At 36.3% G+C, this 20,249-nt stretch overlaps 1 protein-coding gene across 5 annotated transcripts in view; it reads right to left on the bottom strand.

Annotated features, from left to right (window-relative positions):
* Positions 1 to 20,249, bottom strand: part of NRG3 (neuregulin 3) — a gene marked incomplete at both ends in the record, with an annotated part of 1,044,303 nt that overhangs the window by 10,858 nt on the left and 1,013,196 nt on the right. For all 5 annotated transcript variants that reach the window (XM_081268118.1, XM_081268121.1, XM_081268119.1 and 2 more), the window contains one exon: positions 17,679 to 17,805. In XM_081268118.1, the coding sequence (XP_081124244.1) occupies positions 17,679 to 17,805 (127 nt within the window). The remainder of the gene's footprint in view (positions 1 to 17,678; positions 17,806 to 20,249) is intronic.

The following is a 20,249-nucleotide window of genomic DNA, read 5'->3' as shown; positions in this document are numbered from 1 at the left end:
CTCTGTGCTCTTGAATTAATTTTTCTTCTGGCTACTTCATTCTTTCTAGGTCTTAATCATACATGATCTTAGATTCTATGTAAACATGACACTCCAGGCAGCCAATACTTGTATCATATGTGTCCTCATGATAAAAAAAAAAAAAAAAAAAAAAAAAAAAAACAACTCCTGGCTATAGTTGAGAACAGACTTAGGATAAAATGGAAATGCTAATTTTATGCACATATAAAATACATATGTACACATATTCAGTGATATTACCAGAATAAAAGAGAAAAATAATTCACTGATTGAACAAAAACTAATAAGGAGGGTAAACGACAGAGAATGGTAAAATGGAAATAAAAATGATAAATATGCATCATTATTTCCATGATGAAAATAACAGGGGAGTTAGATTTGAGTATTAAGATATTCACACACTGACCATAAATTCGGTCATCTATGTGAAAGCAATAGAGGACAATGACAAATAGGATGAGTGATGACACCCCCCCCATATTATAGAAAAGACAATTTATAAAGTAATAATACCAAATAAGATATAATGCCATGCCAACTTTGTTCTAAAAGAGACAAAGATGGATATTTTACATTAATAGAAGGAAATGTCTAGCATAAGATATTTATAAATTTTTGTCTAAGCAGCTTCAAAAATACAAAGTGAAATTAATAGTGTCACATGAAGAGCCTGAGATACCCTCAGACGTGTTGAGCACCTTCACTCCTTATTACAGAAGCATGGGAAGCATCTGAATAGAGTTAAAGCATAAACATGCTGTCATAACGGTTATCCATGAAAGTAAATGTTTACACCTGAAGGAGCTACATGAAAATAAAATAATGATGGAAATCCTAGAAAAAAAATTGGGTGTTGGGCTAAAGACTTCCATTATGAAAGGCTTTCTCAGCTCGTCCTCCAAATCAGAGACCATTAAGCTTTTGATACTTTGACTACATCAAGATTAAATGCACTAAAAAGATTTAATAAACTAAAAGAATCCACATGGCAATGGGCATAAAAGTAGTTTCAAACTAGGTGGATACATTTATTCATAACCTTAAGGGAAAAAGACAGTTCTTACCAGGGTAAAACACCTCGAAACCCTAAAGAAAACATGTTAAATTTTATTAAGTAGCATAAATGATCATTATCAACTTAAAATGTAAAACCTGGTAAAAAGATTGGTATTCATGTCAGTATTACAATTTGAAGGCTGCACAGAAATCAACTAAAAAGAAAGGCAACTACAAAAACATGAACAAGAATTTCACAGAAATAGATGCATGATGTACTTTTAGGAAGGTATGTAACTGCACTCTGTATAGTATGACAGTAGAGAAAGTTAAACTTTAAGAATAAAGTGCACAACTGTAATACCAGCCACTTAGGAGGCTGAGGCAGAAGGACTTCAAATATAAGGCCAGCCTGGGCAACTTAGGGAGACCCTTTCTCAAACTACCACATCCCCAGCCCTCTCTCTGTTTTAGAGTACCCTGGGTTAAACCACCAGTGCCAAAAAAGAAAAAAAAATAAAACACACAAAAGAACAACAAAAACAATATCTGGGAAAGGTACAATTGATGGTAAATTCTAGGGAAACAAATCAACAATGTGTTTTAAAATTTTAAACATCTATTCTGAAATCTAAAATATTACTTCTGGCAAATTTCTCATTTCATATATATATATATAATATATATGTATATTATATATATAATATATATGTATATACATATGTATATAATTAATTAGTTATATATAAATATATATATTTATATATATGTATATAATTCTTTGGGCATATCAGTAGTAGAATTAATACCCAAACAAAAATACACAGCAGAAACAAATGAATACTATGGAGACATTGAAAAGATACAAACAAGGTACAGAAGAGTATGCAGATGAATCCACTTGTATAAGTGAGGAAAATGCATTACATGGATATACATTGTTGAATATATGTTCATAAATGCACATTTACCTTTGTGTTTATACACATTTTATGTACACACACACATTTTTCTGTATGTGTTTCACTCAGGATGTAGATTTTTAAGAAGCAAAATAAAGTATTTACTATTAATTGGGTCATATCCTTAAAGAAAAGTATGGTCAGTACCTCATAATGTATTTTTCAAAAACGGAGTACATGTATAACGGTGGTCCTATAAGACTAATAGAGCTGAATAAATGCCTATCACTTAGTGATACGGTGTGAACAAACCTGTACTGCAAGCTATGTAAAATTATAGCATGTGTAACTATACATAATTGATAATGACTGACTAGTTTATATTTTTGCTATACCATACTTCTTAATCATTATTTTGGAATGTAATCTATATACATACACAAATGTACAAGTATACTGTAAAACTGTATGGCTGCAGCAGCCTCATAAGTCTAGTGTTTACCACATCGCTTGATTATATCAAAACACCATGCCAAGTGATTGACCTACACCAACTAGTTTCATGTAATTATGCTCCAGAATATTTACATAGGGATGTTATGAGGAATGCATCATTATCATTGAGGAACACATGACTGCATATAGCGAATATCTCTGCTGACTTGAGAAAAATGTCAAGTTTATTGTTTTTAAGTTCAAAGATGTAAGTATAAGTTTCATTTTTAAGTACTTTCAAAATAAGCCACCTAGTGGCAGTAATGACTACACCTTAAACTAGAATCTGAATCCTACAAAATGGACCTATAGAAACTGGCCAGGCTTTTCTAAAACAGAATAAAGTCATATGAAATGAAAAGAAGATATGGAGATAATTTGCAAAAGGTGATTGTTTTCAGTAATCCCAAATAACGAAAATTCAATAATACCTCTATATGTGCTTTGTTGCTAATTAAGGTTGTGTGTTACAGATGATCCGTGGAAACAGTCAGATGTGTTTACTGAAGTGTAAACAACGTATTGAATTTCGGATTTCCAAACTCTATAAAAGACATATTGGAGTTTGCTCACTTTTCCCCCAACTTCTAATAAATCGGTTTAGACGACAAATTCAAATGCCTTGGTGGTTCAGCCACACAAAGAGAGTTACATGATAGAGGAAAATAGTAGAGAAAGGATACACTGAGAAAAGGAAGTCTGCTCAGCTACTGCAGAGGGAGATCCTGTGGTAACATCAGACTTTTCCAGAGAAATGGGTTACAGACAGTGATTTAACAATATCAAAAAGTCCAATTCGGGTTTTAGGTCCTTAGTTAAGTGTTCTGAGAGGAAGGCTTTATCCAAATCCCACGTAAAAGTCATGAATAGAAACAGCCTCTTACTTATTTTGCTTATTGATAAGTATTTTCTAAAATTCCCTTTAGATTGTTTGTATTGTTATATCACATAATTTCTTTTTACTTATACAAATTTGTTCCAACATTTTTCTGAATTTTATATCTGTTTTTTTTTTTTTTTTTTTTTTTTGTGGTAACTGCATTTAACCTGAGAATCGGGCTACTGCTGGCATTCCCATCCAGGGTTGATTGAGATATGCGGGACTATTAAAGATATAATAAGCTGGCAATCCTCCAAGTTGACATTTCATACATATTGGTTCAAAATGAATTTAGAGATAGCTTTCAATTTTACTTCTGACAATAACTGAAAGTCATCATTCCTGTTCTAACAATAATACCAGAAGAAAACAACTACAAAAAGAACTGAAAACCAATGGCCATTCTGGTATTCATCCGATACTTGAGTTGTAGGGTAAGCCACCACTGAGACACTCGGGCTACAGATACTCAGAGTCTAAATTGGTAGGATTGCTTGAACTTCATTTTCAACTCTTTCGGACACAGGGTCTCACTAAATTGCTGAGGCTTGCCTCAAAATCGCAATCCTCCTGCCTCAGCCTTTAGAGTCACTGGGATTGAGTTGCTGGAATCAATGTGGAGATGACAATGAGAGCTAGGATCATTTGGGGGCTGCTGTCTCAGGAAAGGTGCTCTTCTTTCATAGAAGTACACCAGATTGTAACAGAAAACAATAGATCATCATATGCCTCTGCTATTAAAAGGGCAAAGATAACCATTTGGAAACACAGAGCATGCTCCGTAACTGCCTGCATTTCAACAAAAAATAAGGCTTTGCCAAAGCCTATTTCACCTGAGGACAGGGCATCTCCAAATCCCTCCCCCTGACAGACCCATAGCATTCCCCTCTCTCATAACAGGAGGAAAAGGCAAAGAAGTCCTTGTGAAGGACATAGCTCAGGAACACAATCCCATTGAAAGGATCAAATATAATCATAAGATCACAGAAGAGTTCCCTTCCACCATATCTACAGGACTCCACTACAACTGTAGTGGATTACAGCTGAAAATTTTGCAAAAGCAGACTACTGAGTTCTTAAAGGAACCTAAACATCCAGCAGAGACGAAAACCAAATAAGTAAAACAAGCATCAGAAGATTTTGAAGCCCCTGGCATCTATGGCTATAGCAAACATTAAACAAAACCCAATATTAGCCAGATTAACATAAAACTTTACACTGAAGGTCTATTTACCTTAGTTCCTACTCCCAAATGTATGTTCATTCCACCTTTTAACAAAACAACATAAGGTATGCTAAAAGACAAGAAAATACAATGGAAAAGAACCAGAACTCATATCAGAGAGATGATGGTGTGATCAAACAAGGAATTTGAACCTGAAAAATGTGGTAAGGACTTTACAGGAAGAAAACAGACAACATGGAAGAACAGATGGGTACCATAGGCATAGAAATGGGAAATTTAGTCAATAATCAAAAGCACATGCTAAACATATAAAGCACTGTAATAAGGGCTGGGGATGTGGCTCAGTGGTAGAATGCTTGTCTAGCATGCACAAGGCACTGGGTTCAATCTCCAGCACCACCAAAACACTTGAATAGAGAAACAGATGTACCATTTGATAGGATTATCAATAGAACCAAAACACACACACAACAATAGTCAAAGGGTATGATCTAGGCACAATTAGAACAACAAAAGGGGAAGAAAGAGAAAAGGTATTAGGAAAAAAAATTGAAATAATTATGATCAAATTATTTCATTTAATAATGGAAATCACACCACAGTTTAAGGAAGCTTTTAGAACACTAAAACACCACACAGGGTAAGTCCCCCAAACCTAATATGATGACATAAAATGTTTAAAAAACTGTGTGGGGGGGCAGAGTATAAAATCTTACCTATAAAGGAAAAAGGTTAGGGAATACAGTGGGCTTCTAATTAGAAACCTAGCAAACAATATGGCAAAAGACTGAAATATGTTTAAAAAAAAAAAAAAAAACTAGAAACCTCACTCCTGAAATCATCCTACCAAAAATAAGGTGGTATCCAGGTTGGCTCCATAGTTTAGCTATTGTGAATTGTGCTGCTATAAATATTGATGTGGCTGTGTCCCTGCAGTATGCTGTTTTTAAGTCCTTTGGGTATAGTCCGAGGAGTGGGATAGTTGGGTCAAATGGTGGTTCCATTTCCAGATTTCTAAGGAATCTCCATACTTCTTTCCATATTGGCTGCACTGGTTTGCAGTCCCACCAGCAATGTAAGAGTGTGCCTTTCTCCCACATCCTTGCCAACACTTATTGTTGTTTGTCTTCATAATAGCTGCCATTCTGACTGGAGTGAGATGATATTTTTGATTTGCATTTCTCTAATTAAGAGAGATGATGAGCATTTTTTCATATATTTGTCGATTGATTGTATATACACTTCTAAAAAGTGTTCAGGTCCTTGGCCCATTTGTTGATTGGGTTATTTGTGTTTTTTTGTTGTTGGGTTTTTTTTTTTTTTGGTATATAGCTTTTTGAGTTATTTATATATCCTAGAGATTAGTGCTCTATCTGATGTGTGAGGGGTAAAAATTTGCTCCCAGGATGTGGACTCTCTTTTCACCTCACAGATTTCTTCTTTTGTGGAGAAGAAACTTTTTAGTTTGATTCCATCACATTGATTAATTCTTTTCAATTCTGGTGCTATAGGAGTTTTATTAAGGAAGTTGGGGCCTAATCCCACATGATGAAGATTAGGGCCTACTTTTCTTCTATTAGACACAGAGTGTCTGGTCTAATTCCAGGCCTTTGATCCATTTTGAGTTGAGTGCATGGTGAGAGATAGGGGTTTGATTTCATTTTGTTGCTTATGGATTTCCAGTTTTCCCAGCATCATTTGTTGAAGAAGCTATCTTTTCTCCAGTGCATGTTTTTAGCACCTTTGTTTAATATAAAATAACTGTAATTTTATAGGTTAGTCTCTGTGTCCTCTATTCTTATCATTGTTCTGCCAGGCTGTTTTTGTTACTATTGCTCTGTAGTATAGTTTAAGGTCTGGTATAGAGATGCCACCTGCTTCACTCATTCTGCTAAGGATTGCTTTAGCTATTCTGCGTCTCCTATTTTTCCAGATGAATTTCATGATTGCTTTTTCTGTTTCTATGAGGGACGCCATTGAGAGCCAACCTAGATGCCCTTCAGTGGATGAATGGATTAAAAAAGTGGCACATATTCACAATGGAATTTTACCCAGCATTTGGAAAGATAATGCTAAGCGCCAAGCAAAGTTAGTTAATCCCCAAAAACAAATGCCAAATGTTTTCTCTGTTATAAGGAGGCTGACTCATAGTGGGGTAGGGAGGGGGAGCATGGGAGGATTAGATAAATTCTAGATAGGGAGGGGGCAGGGGATTACCTAGGCACTGGAATGTGATGGACATCATTATCCAAAGGACATAGGCAAAGACTCAAATTGGGTGTCAACATACTCTCTATATAAACAGATATAAAACATTGTGCTATATATGTGTAATAAGAATTGTAGTGCAAAAAAAAAGTACATGTACAAAGGCATGAATTGGCATGAACATACTCTGTATACAAAAATTTGAAAAATCATACTCTATATGTGTAATGCATTCCACTCTCATATATTAAAAAAAATTAAAAAATAAAATCAATAAAACTAAAAAAGGCCAATAAGATTATAGTTTCAACTTCTACAGTCAAATGAAAACAGAAAATTCATCATAAGCAGACCTGGCCTGCAATAAATATTACAAGAAATTCTGCAGGGAGAATGAAAATCATGTAGGTCAGTAACATAGATCTACAGAAAGGAAGAAAAAATGTCAGAAATAATAAATGAAAGTAAAGATTTCATTTGTCTTAATAGATAACACATTGTTAATATTAATTTGAATAAATATTTTTCTGTTATGTGATTCTCACAAAGTAATGACTGACAAATTTTTAAAGTATTGGAATACTCTGTTATAAAGTATGTGGAGTTGTTACAAATTAGTAAATTGTTATTTGAAAGTGAACTTGGGTTAGTTGTAAATATGTATTGCTACTTCTTGAAGAGCCACTAAAAAAATAACTAAAAAGTAGTATAGATGATATGGAGAGAAGTGAGGGAAATGAATAATAAAATGCTTATTTCTTCCTTTCAGTTTTAAACAAAGAAAATGGGAAAAAAATACAAACCAGTTACAAATGTGGCAGGTATTAATTTAAATATATCCACAATAACTTGAAATATGATTGATCTATAGACACCAATTAAACAAAGATGTGAGCATAGATTTTTGTAAAAATGACATCGTGTTCATGAGAAACACTTTAAAGACACATGATAAAAGTAAAGGGTTAACACTGATCCAAAATAAGCTGAAGCAGCTATATTTTGAAATAGAATTATCAGGTAAAAGGATTAAAGAAATATCATTCATGAATGAAAAATGGTTTCAATTCTCCAAGAATATAAAACACTTAGGTTCCTAACAACAGAGTAATAAAAGACATAAAGGAAAACTGAAAGAATGACAAGGAGAAAAAAAACTATTTAATTTAGAGTATCAAACTACTACTTTTCTTTCTTTTTCTCTCGTGTTATTTATTTATTTATTTATTTTGGTACTATGGATTGAACTCGGGGTACTTGACCACTGAGGCTGGCTTTGAACTCTCAACCCCCCTGTCTCAGCAGCCACTAATATTACAGGCATGCACTATCACACCCAGCTATTCAAACTTCTCTCATTAATTCACAGATCTGCCAGGCAGAATAATTAATACAAATGTCAGTGACCTGAATAGTATTTTCAATCAAGTTGACATGATTGGTTTGTGGATTGTTTTTTCCAATAAGGTAAATGACACACACTTCTCAAACTAATATGGAACATTAACCAAGATAAAGTATGCCTTATGATATTTAAAATGAATTGTAAAAAGCATATTTTCAGAGTTCATTGGAATTAAACTAGGAATTATACAATAAATGGGATAATCCCCAAATATTTGGAGATTAAACAATATACTTGTAAATAACAAAAGTGTCAAATGTTAAGACTCAACAGAAATCGTTTTTTTTTTAAACAGAGAGAATTTTTCAATATTTATTTTTTAGTTCTCGGCAGACACAACATCTTTATTTTATTTTTATGTGGTGCTGAGGATTGAACCCAGCACATGCCAGGTGAGCACACAACCACTTTAGCCACATCCCCAGCCCTCAACAGAAATCTTAATGTCTAAATTAAAATACAACTTATAGGGGACTGGGGTAGTGGCATAGCACTTGCCTAGAATATGTGAAGCACTGGTTTCAATTCTCAGTACCACATATAAATATATAAGGTCCATTTGACAACTAAAAAAACTTTAATACAACTTATCAAAGTTTCCAGGAGGTAATAATAGCAGTGAGTAGAGAAAATTTATAATTAAATTTTTCAAAATGATGAAAGATATAGAATCAATAAATTTCCATATTAGAAAACTAGAAAATGAAGAAACAATTAAGGCCTAAAACAAGTAGAAGAGACATAAATGGAAAGAGGAAAGTAATAGAGAAAAATCACCAAAAGCAAAGATGATTCTTTAGAAATTGATCAACATTATTGATCTTTTCATTCAGACTAACTCAAGAGAAAAGAGGATACAAATTACCATTACAAGGAAGAATAGTTGAAATGGACCAATTTATTAAAAGGCATAAACTAGCAAAATTCATACAGGGGATGGAGGTAACCTTAATAGTCCTAGATCTATTAAAGAATTACAGCAATTAACAGAACATCATTTGGAGTGGTGGGGACCTCCGGAAATAATTCAGATTCCCCCAAGGAAATCTGAGATCTCACAAAGGTGAGGTGGGGGTCAGGGATGGTGCCCTAAGCAGCTTTGGAAATGAGTAGCATTTGTAAATCAAAAGGACCACACATAAGCACAACATTCTGAGTCTGTAACTGAGCAATTAGGTATATGGATGGTGGATAGTAAGAGTCAGTCTTTCCATAGTGGAGTGGGAATTCATAGATAAACAGTGGGTGAAGGCTAGGATGATCTTTGTAGTAATTGATTAGTATTGTGTGGAGACATCAGCATGAACTCAGGTGTAACAAAATTTAGAGATGATTACAAGACTTATAGAGGGGTTTATGTATGTGAGAGAGACAGCCAGAGACAGATCTTTGATCCATCTGTTAAGAGGGACCAGAAACAAGGCCTTTCCAATAGCAATGAGATTTTCTGACTCTGAGACCTTGTTTCCAATAGCATTCTGCAATGGAAGGAATGCTACTGGAGAAATGAATGATTCCAAGATTGGGACAGGTAATATACCAGATGAGCCTGGAACATCTTATAGTGCTTGAAAACAACGAAAAAACAATACCCTTCCAAATTGATATGGAATTGTTAGCCTATACCAAAATGATATGGGTAATTGAGAGATTTGTCAAAGCTAGAATAACTTGATCACAAAAGTTATTATTATTGAATTCCTTGGATTATAAATCAAAGTATAAAATAAGTATCCATGAGTTCATACTGATATAAACAAATGACTGATAAATTTTAAAAGTGGAGGAGAAGAAACAAGCCCTTTGCAGTATTATACAAATAACTTTTGTAGATATTCCACTATCAGGAAGAAAGATTACAATTCCCCATCCCTTAAATGTGGGATATGCATACTGGCTTCCTTCCAAAAGGTCCCTGGCAAAGGAAGAGTGAAGAAAGGACTATCCTTAGAGTGAGAAACATGATGAATACTGCCTCTAGCAGACGATGAGGCTAACATCAATGGTGATAATCATAATGATCATATATACTTTTGATATGATATGATGAAATGACACCTGTTATCTTTCTCTGAAAATCCCATAACCCCAATAAAAGCATGAGAAAAACACCAATAGGGGAGCATCCTATGAAATACTTGACCAGTACTACTCAAAACTGTCAAGGTCATCAAAACAAAAAAAAAAAACTGACAAATCGTTGCAGTCAAGAAGAGCCTAAGGAGATAGAACTAAATGTAATGTAGGGTCCTGCATGGAAAACCGAGGAAGCAATTAGGAAAAAATCTTAAGATATTTGAGTCCAATCATGGATTTTAGTTAAAATTAAGCAAAATCAATGCAGTGTTATTAACAAATGCACCACACTCATGTATCATGTTAATAAGGGAAACTAAGTACACAGTATTTGGGAACTCTTTGTAGTATGTTCAATTTTTCTATAAATCACACTACTCTGAACATAAAAGCTACTTAACCTATTAAGTCCCAGGTTTTCCATTCTATGACTATATCAACAAAATTGATACAAGTGCATTAAAATAGGTTGGGAATCATAATATAGAGATTATATATTCTTTATAGTTTTTTTTGTTCTTAATTATAAACAGGGCACTAGCACAATATAGTATCTTTTGCATATACAAGCCATCCTATAAATAGGGCATTGGGCCACTATGATATGTGGGACCCTGGGACAAAGTAGGAACACACAATAGATGTTTTTTTAAAGCATAAGACAGTCTAGAGACTAGTCTCCCTATAGTTTCCTGAGTAACTCAGCTGTACCCTCTCAAGGCATATTTCCTAGTCAGCAAAACGGTTCATCTGTACCAACCCTCCTTACAAATAAGCTTAACTAACCAGGATCACAACGTTTGGATATTTATGCTCTGAACTGTATTACAATTTCTTCCAAAATATGTGTACTTCCATCCCTTGGAGGAGTTACTGTCTGCCCTATTTTATCCATCACATCATATGTGCAGTGAAGCTTAATGCTTAGGTCAGTTGGCCATCTGACCCTATGTTTTAACATCCTAATACTGCAAAGTTAGGCAGTTGACCCCATGTTCTTTCCTTCACCCAGATCTGAATATTTTTTTTGGCATGCATTTTTTAGTAAGATCTTCTTAGGTATAATACACAAAATGTCATATTAGTAGTAAATAATGAGATAACAATATTTCATTCACCAGTCCTCTCAGCATAAACCTAAGTAATTTCCTTTCAAGATCCGCTGAAGGTTTTGGCCAACATTGTTATTTCTTGAGGAACTCCTCTTTCCACTCAGCCTCCTTGAAAGCCCTGATACCACCCTATGGAGGTGCTCCTGGGTGGTATGGAGGCTGCCCACTGTTGCCTGCTCTCTTGCCTTGCTTCTAACACACTGTTGGTAGTGCACCAGAATCAACAGAATAGGCTCATGTTGACAGAAGAGCAATGACTTTGTTGTTTTCAGGTCTGGCACAGGCACACAGTGGGAGTCACAAGGTTAAATGAAGCAGGGCCTGTGTTGGAAAGTAATGTTGACAGAACTGATAATCACCTGTTCTGAAATCCCAGGCAATAAAGGCAGGAGAGGGTACAGTTTCAAACAGTTTTAAGTGTATGTCACTCTGCATTGCTCCTAGCTCATCTCTGCCTGTGTCTAAAAGTTCTTTATGGTCAGTCCAACTATGAGCCCAGAGGGTAAAGGAAAATTGAATGGTTATGACATGTTTTCATGAAGAATTTCAGATAGCTTTTGAATGCAAGTAATTAAAAGCAACTTGACCATGATTGCTGTTTTTGAGAATTTTTGCACCATGTGCCAGAGTTAAGAACTCTAATAACTGCAGTCAAGCTGTAACACGTTTCTTCTATAGCAAAGTAATATAACTACAGACCTCCTCTAGGGACAAGAAGCAGCAGGCTCAACTTTCCCCTGTCCCTAACCAGATGCCCCCTTCAGCTAGGGGGACTGAGCATGTGCCAGTGTCTCTTAGATCTTTGCTATTCCCCTGTCATATTGATTCTCTGATATTTACTGTAGGCCTTGGCACATGTGAGAGTACATGTTTGCCTTTGGGATTATACAATTAGCGTCTAACAATAAACTCCTTGAAAGCAAGAACATTTCATGTGTTATGAGAATTTTGAATTGTGATAATTCATTATGTACCTGGTCCTTACTAGGCACTGTCTGATACCAGTTACTTCATTTCTGCATTAATCTATTCATTCAAATATAAATATATATTGAATAAGGGAGTTAGAATTTAATATTTCAAACAAGACATCAAGTTTTAGATTAGAACTATTTAAAAAATAACTTCAATTAATACTACAAAGAAATTACCTTTTTTGATATCAGTTCTGCAGATAATTCGATAAAATTCAATTCACTCTCACCAAGGAATTCAAATTTCCACAGTATTAGGTGGCATTCAGATCTCTCTTATTGAATTGAGAGGTTATTTTTCATTCTGTTAGAGTATTTTGACTTAGACTATATACATTGTAAAATAGTAGTACTTATATCTACTACTAGCCTGTGAGCATCTTGAGGTCAGCAATAATCTCTGTATTTTAAGCTTTCCATGTATTGCCCAACGTATAAAAGTATTCAGTAAATATTACTGAATAAATGTATTCCTCTCTACCAATTGTTAAGGATGTGCTGGGCATTTTTCTCCAGTATTTATTACCTTGCAGTTCTTTCTCAGTGAACAGGACCCCCTATAAAGAAACCTATCTTCCTTTCTCTTTCATACCAGGGATTGAACCCAGAGGTGCTTTACCACTGACCTGTATCCTCAGTCCTTTTTATTATTTATTTAGAGACAGGGTCTTGCTCAGTGGCTAAGGCCAGCCTTCAACTTGGTAATCCCCCTGCTTCAGCCTTCTGAGTAGTTGGGATTACAGGTATATGCCACCACACCTAGCTAAACCTATATTTCTTCAAGATGATTACTGGATCAAAAGGTAGGAAGGATATATAAATTTTTCCCTTACTTTGTGATTATATGTATTTTTCCTGATTTTAAGAGAAAAACAGCTCATCTCTCTTTTGATGACTTCACTTTCTGATCCCTGAACCAGACTGAGAAGTTTCACTTAGCTCTTTCTCACTCCAGGACTCAATACAGAAGGTTAGTTCATCTCTTTGGGTCACAAAGACTTTAACAGCAAATGAAGGTAGGGGCTAGATGTTTATAAGGCACTACAGGATAATCTACCTTCATTCTTCTGTCTCAGTCAAGTGCTTCCAGAAAATCATGTTGCTTCAATTGACTAGGTGTTTCACATCTTGTTAAATGACTGTAAAGTGAAACCCTTCACCATTAATGTTTAATGAACATAAGGGAATGCCAGACACAATTCATTTGTTAAACACCACCATTTGCAAAGAATTTTAAGTAGTTAACCTGGTCTTGGAGATAAAAGACAGATTTGCCTGATATGGTAATCAGGTAGGAGTTTGTTTGTTTTTTTTTCTGGGAAGGATGATTATGTACCTAGATACCTGTCATCCTCCTTTGTAGAGGAAATGAATGCTCACAGTAGGAAGACCAGTGATGGACCTGGGTGTTCAGAATTTCTGAATAGAAAAAGAAAGTTGCATTTGAACAGAGATTCCGAACTTTCTAGCCACTTTTGCTATTTTGAAAGGATAATTTTCTGTTATGGAGTGGCCATGCATTATAGGGCATTTATCAGTACCCTGATCTGTAACCATTAGGTTCCAGTAGTATTCTTTCCCCAGGTATTTACAGCCAAAGTATTTTTCAGTCTTTGCCAAATGTGCAATGGTGGTAGGAGCAAATTTCCCCCTGGTGAGAGCTAATGAGTTTATAGGTCTGGGTTTATCTTTGACCTACTCACTAGTCTTCTGATAGAAGTAACTGTCTAAGCTCCATTTCCTCCTCCTAAATATTATAAGTTAAACATTCACTGTGAGAAGGAAATGAGACAATATATTTGTCATTTAGTATGATACTGTGTTTGCGCTCAGCACATGTGTTTTGCTGTTACCATGACTATGTCATTTATCTTTTTGTTATTATTGACATGGGTATTTCCTCATAGCTCTTACCAGAATAAAATAGTATAAAAACCTACAAAACAAAAATGCATTTGAAATTCCCTTTGATAGACATCCAATGTTCTTAGTCACATGACTGCTTTCCCTAAGACTACCCATAGTATGCTTCCTGGTCTTCAACTGCAGATTCCCTACATATTTCTCTTCGTATATTTTAAGGATAGCATTAAAGAAAAGCAAATGTTCTTAAAGTATTTGGTTCCTTTTTAATAGACTTAATATCTATTCTCCATCACTATTTTGTCTCAAAACTTACAGCATGGAAAATTGCAGTCAAATTAATATTTGCTTCCTGGAATAAAAGTGTGAGCAAAGGGTATCAGCATGTAATTCACCAAAGAGGAAATTTGACTAGAAATATGTGGACAGAGATTATGCTTCACTCTCAAATAAAGAAATGCAAATTTCAAAGAATGCCATTTCCTACTATTAAATTAGCAAAGGAAATGTTGATAGAGATATAACAAAACCAGCAGTGACCCACATTGCCTTCTAGCACTGAAACTGACATGCTTTTGGGGAAGAAACTTATCACAATCTGGTCTTGTTAAGGAGACCTGCTCAGGTAGCCCTTGAGCCTATGCTGGCAATATGCAGAATGCAATGTCTCTGTGCACATATCTCTTCAATGCACCTTGCTCTCATTTTGTTGGCATGCTTAAATGCCTTCTCTTCATACATATTTTCTTCCTGGAGTCCCAATTCCTGCTTAGCAATTCATCCTGATAATTTCTTGGGATGATCTTAGATGATCAAAACACTTCTGTCTCTGAGACAGAGGGGAATGAAACCCCAAAATATGCATCTTTGAAATAAGGATTATTTTGGGTTAAGGTCATAGAGACCCAGAATAGGTAGTAAAAGCTCTCCAAATAGGCTTTTTTTTTTTTTCCGTAAAGGAAATTTCCTTTACCAAAAGAAAAAAAAATCACTTAAGCCTTCATATGAATGCTTAATTACAACTCTTACATTCCATATTTTTCCTGGTCACTGTTCCATAACTTGCTTCCCCAACCTGGAAGTTGGAAATACCTCTTTTCCTTTAGCCTAAGCTGGTACATAAGCCTAAATTACAAATACCCCTTTGAGTTACCCATTTCTGGGTATTCTATATTATACTCCTAATACCCATGTTAACACACCTCTGCTTTTCTCTTGTTAATCTGCCTTTTGCTATAGAGTTCAGCAGAGAACCTAGAAGAATAGAAGTTAAAAAATGTTTTTCCCCCTATCCTCTTCTTAGGCAACAATGGTATGAATACAAAAAGACACCATCCTCACTCTTGAGCCCTGAGGATATAATCTAGTTGAGACTCTTCCCATTTTGTGTATCCATACACAACATAGGGCTCTGTGGGCTGGAGAGGAAATAAAATCATATTCACCCAACATCTTCTAAGTGTTGGAAACCTGCAGCTAATCACTTCCTTCTTGTAATTCCAATGAAATGAGGGCAGGAGAGAGGATGCAAATGAAGATTTTAGCATTGGTGAAAAGAGCCTGGATGGATGAGAGGGGTTGTGAAGTGTTCACTCGTGGACCATTAATGAAATCATCCCAATTCAGTTTGAGGCAATCATGCAGGAGACAAAAGATGCTATCAGCACTTATTAGATAAAAAAGAAGAGTCACAACCAAACTCTGTTAAATACATGGCTATGGACAAAGACTCTTCTTGACCTGACTTGCTTCAATCAGGCCTCACCTTTACGCTATAAAAAACTGTATCCCCTCAACACAAGTGCTTTCATACCCCTATTTCTCCACCCCACACTAAAAGACCTAAACAAACACTGACTTAGTTTCCAACAGCTCAAGGCTGCATCCCTAGAATGACCATAGCCCCCCTTCAAGTGCCTGCTGAAAAACAAAGCAACATCAAACTCAAGGCCCACACCTGAAAATAATGCTGAGTTCCTATCTAAAACATTTACAGGAAGCTTTATGGTTATGAATGTCTCTTACACCTCAGGAAGTATCTTTCATAAGCACCTACAAAACATTCCTTTGAAATATCCTCATCAGGAAGGACGGGGGCTCTGCCCCCAAGTCTTCCTGGGAGCATGGTATCCTGATTTCAGTAATTGCCGGCCAGAAGACACCCCTGCCCAACTGCACATACACAGTGACCCACCCTGAGCACTTTGTCTCTTCCCTAGCTCTAAGCCCTCACTTGTCCCCCTTTCTGCTCTCATTCTCCCTTTAAAAGGCCAAGTCACCTTGTATATACCAAATATGTACACAATGGGCCCCCTGCCCCATCACCATGGTACAGTACTGATTAAAATCCATCCCTGTTGCTGTCAAATGTGTCCAGACTTGTTTATCTTTGATGGGACTAGTTGCTAAGGAACTGAACCCCTCTATCACTGTGGTTGTTTAAGGTGCTTATATTATACTCATTGGAAATCATTAGCAAAAGTGTTCTCTGAAAAGAACAAGCCCTGCCCATTCCCACGAATGAAAGTTTAAACAAAACTTTGCCGGCAAGCAATTCTGATTTATGAATCCCACATTAAACCATCTAAGTACATCTGTTAGGCACATCATAATGGTGACTCTTTGGGTACTGATTTCTTAGAATCACAAGTGATGTATGAATTCTCAGCAATTTAAACGTTTGAAGGGGCCTGAATGTGTCCTGGGTGATTGCCTATTATACTCAAATCCTAGTTTTATAGTATGGCCTTTGTTCCTTTGTTTCATGCCTCATAATTTGGAATCACAATCTTATGTGTAAGCAAAGCATTGCTACCCATAGGAGGAATATTTCAGCATGTATTAGATAGTGTTTTTAATTTGTGTGTTTTGCAATATATCTTAGAAGAGATTAAAACTACCTTTCAAAAGTGTACAGGAAAAGAGTTTGCCTTTTAGTTTTGGTGTCTGTACATCGTGGTGTTAGAAGAATTGACTCTAGGACTGAGTCTCACGTTTCTCATTCCTCTGACCCCCTTAACTTGGAGCTGCTTGAACATAGTATGCATTTGTTGAGTTCCAAGGCTTTATTCTTTTTTATTTCTTTCCCTCTTAGTTCTTTGACTATCTGATGAACCTTTCATGCCTTTTGAAATCCTGCTAGAGTCTGACCTTGTTGAGGGGCAGCTCCAGGTCTGCCTCCTCTAGGTCCTCCCTCCAGCCTTGCTGTAGCATCCACCATAGCAGTGCAAATTCTTACATAGTTCTGGTGGTGGTTCTAGTTCCCGCATGGCACCAAACATTATTTCTGGCATAAAGTAACAATTCAGTTGTTTGAAGGGACAAACTTTTTTTGCTACTAGAGATTAATTTATATTACAGATAAAAATCAAGAGCTAAGAATAACTTCTGTTTCTTCTGATATGTGCATAAATACATACCTACGTGCGTGCAAATGAAAGATGATTTAAGTAAACTGTAAAGTACTGAAGAAAAGTGAGTATAATTATAGGTTCCCTTTTCCCTCTAGACGGGGATGCTGAGGTGGGCTGTAAGAAGAGACTTGCAGGCATATCACTTACATTTTGCAGCTGGACGTGGCTTTTCACCAAGCTCTCTGATTTTGCCATTGTGCTGGATGCTTTAAGACTGTAGTTTTTACCATTTTGTGACTCCTTCAGCTGCTCTTGGATTTGTTTAGCTTGTTTCCTGCAGGTATAAATATGTGTTATCAGAATTTCATATGTTTATGGAATCTTAAATTTTGATGTTCATTCATTCCCCATGTCTTTGACATTTGCCAAAGCTAGATGAGCTCAGTTAACAAAGACAGCCCTTCTCTTGTTTTCAACTCCACCAAGAAATACTTCCAATTTAGAGCAAACTTGGTATTATGCATTATGATCCTGAGATTCATAAGCAATGGTGCTTAGGAACATCATGTGTTGTCCTGGCCTCCATAAATGCAAGAGTTTCCTAATCCTCAGTGCTCACTTTTAAATAATTGGAAATGCTATGGATAAATGACTAAAGGAAAAATATGAGGCTTGACTCTGGAGACCATATATTTTTGCTAAGATATATGTGTAATTATACAATCCCAATATGTGTAGCCTATATGCATGGCTTGCATACAAAAATGTGTATATTTTCTGTCTTGCACATTTATTATTACCTACAGCCTAAATAATAGTTAATTTTTAAGGAACTAACTAATGATTTCATAGTTAACTACTGATTTCATTTTAACTACTTTACAGGTACCAGTTAATTCATTTTCCACAATATTCTATGTGATGAGACGATAACACTACCTCCATTTGACAGATGGGTAAACAAAGGCACAAAGAAGTTAAATCATTTGCCCAGGATCACAGAGAGTAGGTGGTAGAGTGTAGCCTTCAACCAAACCACCATCAAGAGATTTACATATCCTCAGCTTCTAAGCAGGGATGCTGAGATTGCTGTAGGTTTTTGGACTCAGAAATAAAGTGATCCTGCATGTACATGTGGAGGGACTGTTGTTTGTGCCACTCCTCTGGAATAGACACCAAATGAACCAAACTCTTGCCTGATTAGCTGCAATCTTCCAGAAGGTTCATAGCATTTATCTATTAGTGTCAGACTCGGTACCCATGAAAACAACTTTGCAGAATCATCTCCCTGAAGTTTGCCTCTCCCCTGAGTTCTCTGTCAAGGAGACTGGTTGGAAGACAAATCTTACCATGAATGTCTCAGTTCTGCTACTACAGGGACTGGGATCTGAACCTGAGCTCTTATCCACCAGCTTGCCACCCTAATAATTCTCTAAATGTCTCTGAGCTTCCCTTTCTTCATGTGCAACTGGAGTTCATAAGACCTACCTTTTCTTCCATGTATATGGTGGCAGCTGAATGTGAGAGGATATACAAAGTGTTCATATCTTTTTCTTTTCATTGTGCAGTTAGCTTAGTATTGGGGGCAGATGCTGTGGAGGAATGAGAACATTGCCCAGAGATAAAATATTGTACTAATTGAATCTCTCACAAGTAAGTCACTGATATTTTCTAAAGAATTTGGAGGTTATGAGCATCATTTACCCTTTTGAATTTACACTGCCAATGTGTTGGTAGCTGTTTGTTTACATTTTTATCTTTTCAATTATTTGGGAGGCTTTTATCTCCAACACTCCTGGTTGCTTTAATCCAGGTGTAATAATCTGTCTGCAGATCAACAGCCAATCTGCAGCCTATTGTTTAAAATGAGCTTATAATATGAGCATTTAAGAAGCACAAAATCCTCTCAGGGATTTATTCAAGAAGAATACAGAAAATCTGGAAGTGCCAGCCCACTAAATCACCAAGCAGCAGTAAAAGCCTGGTTGTCATAAAGCAAGGACTCAGTGTCTCTACTGTCTTAATTCTTAGGAGAGTACCTATCTTTTCAGTAATCTCCTGATTGAGAGCCTGATATAAAACACCCCACCGTATTTCATGGATCTTTCTACAATGTGCCTTCCTTTACTTCTTGTCACTCAGGTGCTGACTTGGCAATTTTCCAAGGTACGTGTTCTTTCATTTCAGAGCCAGCATCTCCTCCCACCCCCAATTCCTTTCCTCTCCACTCAAAAACACATACTTGTTTGCCCCCCCCTTTTCATCTTCCCTTCAGAAAATGGGAATAGAGGAAATGAGCAGCAGCTGAGTGCAATACCAACAGCTCTCTCATGACAACAGTTGCTCTGGGAAAGAGGAGGTATTTGTGCCTTGTATCTTGGAATGCCAATAGCCCAGCCAGATCAGTATTGAGACTTTGCTAAGTTTCTCTAACCTAATGCATTAGAAAGAGATGAAACACGTGTTGGGGAACAGAAGACACCACAAGCCTATTGATAGACATTATTTGCAACATCTTGGCTAATCTCCTAAGGAAGCAGACCCTGGAGTGGAGATAGTATGTAGGACACTGAAAAGGAGGATCTTTGGTATGTGCAGCTGTGAAAAAGGGGGAAGACAGGATGGGGCAAAGGGAGAAGCTAGAATGTGATGCAGTCTCCATGGAAACCTTAGCCAACCCCCCAGGAGCTCTAGAGTTGACTTGGTCTTACACCCTGAATTTGAAGCAAAGGTGTGGTCTTGTGAGCCCTACGCTGATGTGTGGTCAGAGGTGGGTTA

Source organism: Spermophilus citellus (genome assembly GCF_964194105.1).
Source record: "Spermophilus citellus genome assembly, chromosome: 15".
In the NCBI taxonomy this organism is placed as follows: domain Eukaryota; kingdom Metazoa; phylum Chordata; class Mammalia; order Rodentia; family Sciuridae; genus Spermophilus; species Spermophilus citellus.
Note: the sequence above shows the minus strand (reverse complement) of the source record. Positions and strands in the feature narration are given on the sequence as shown.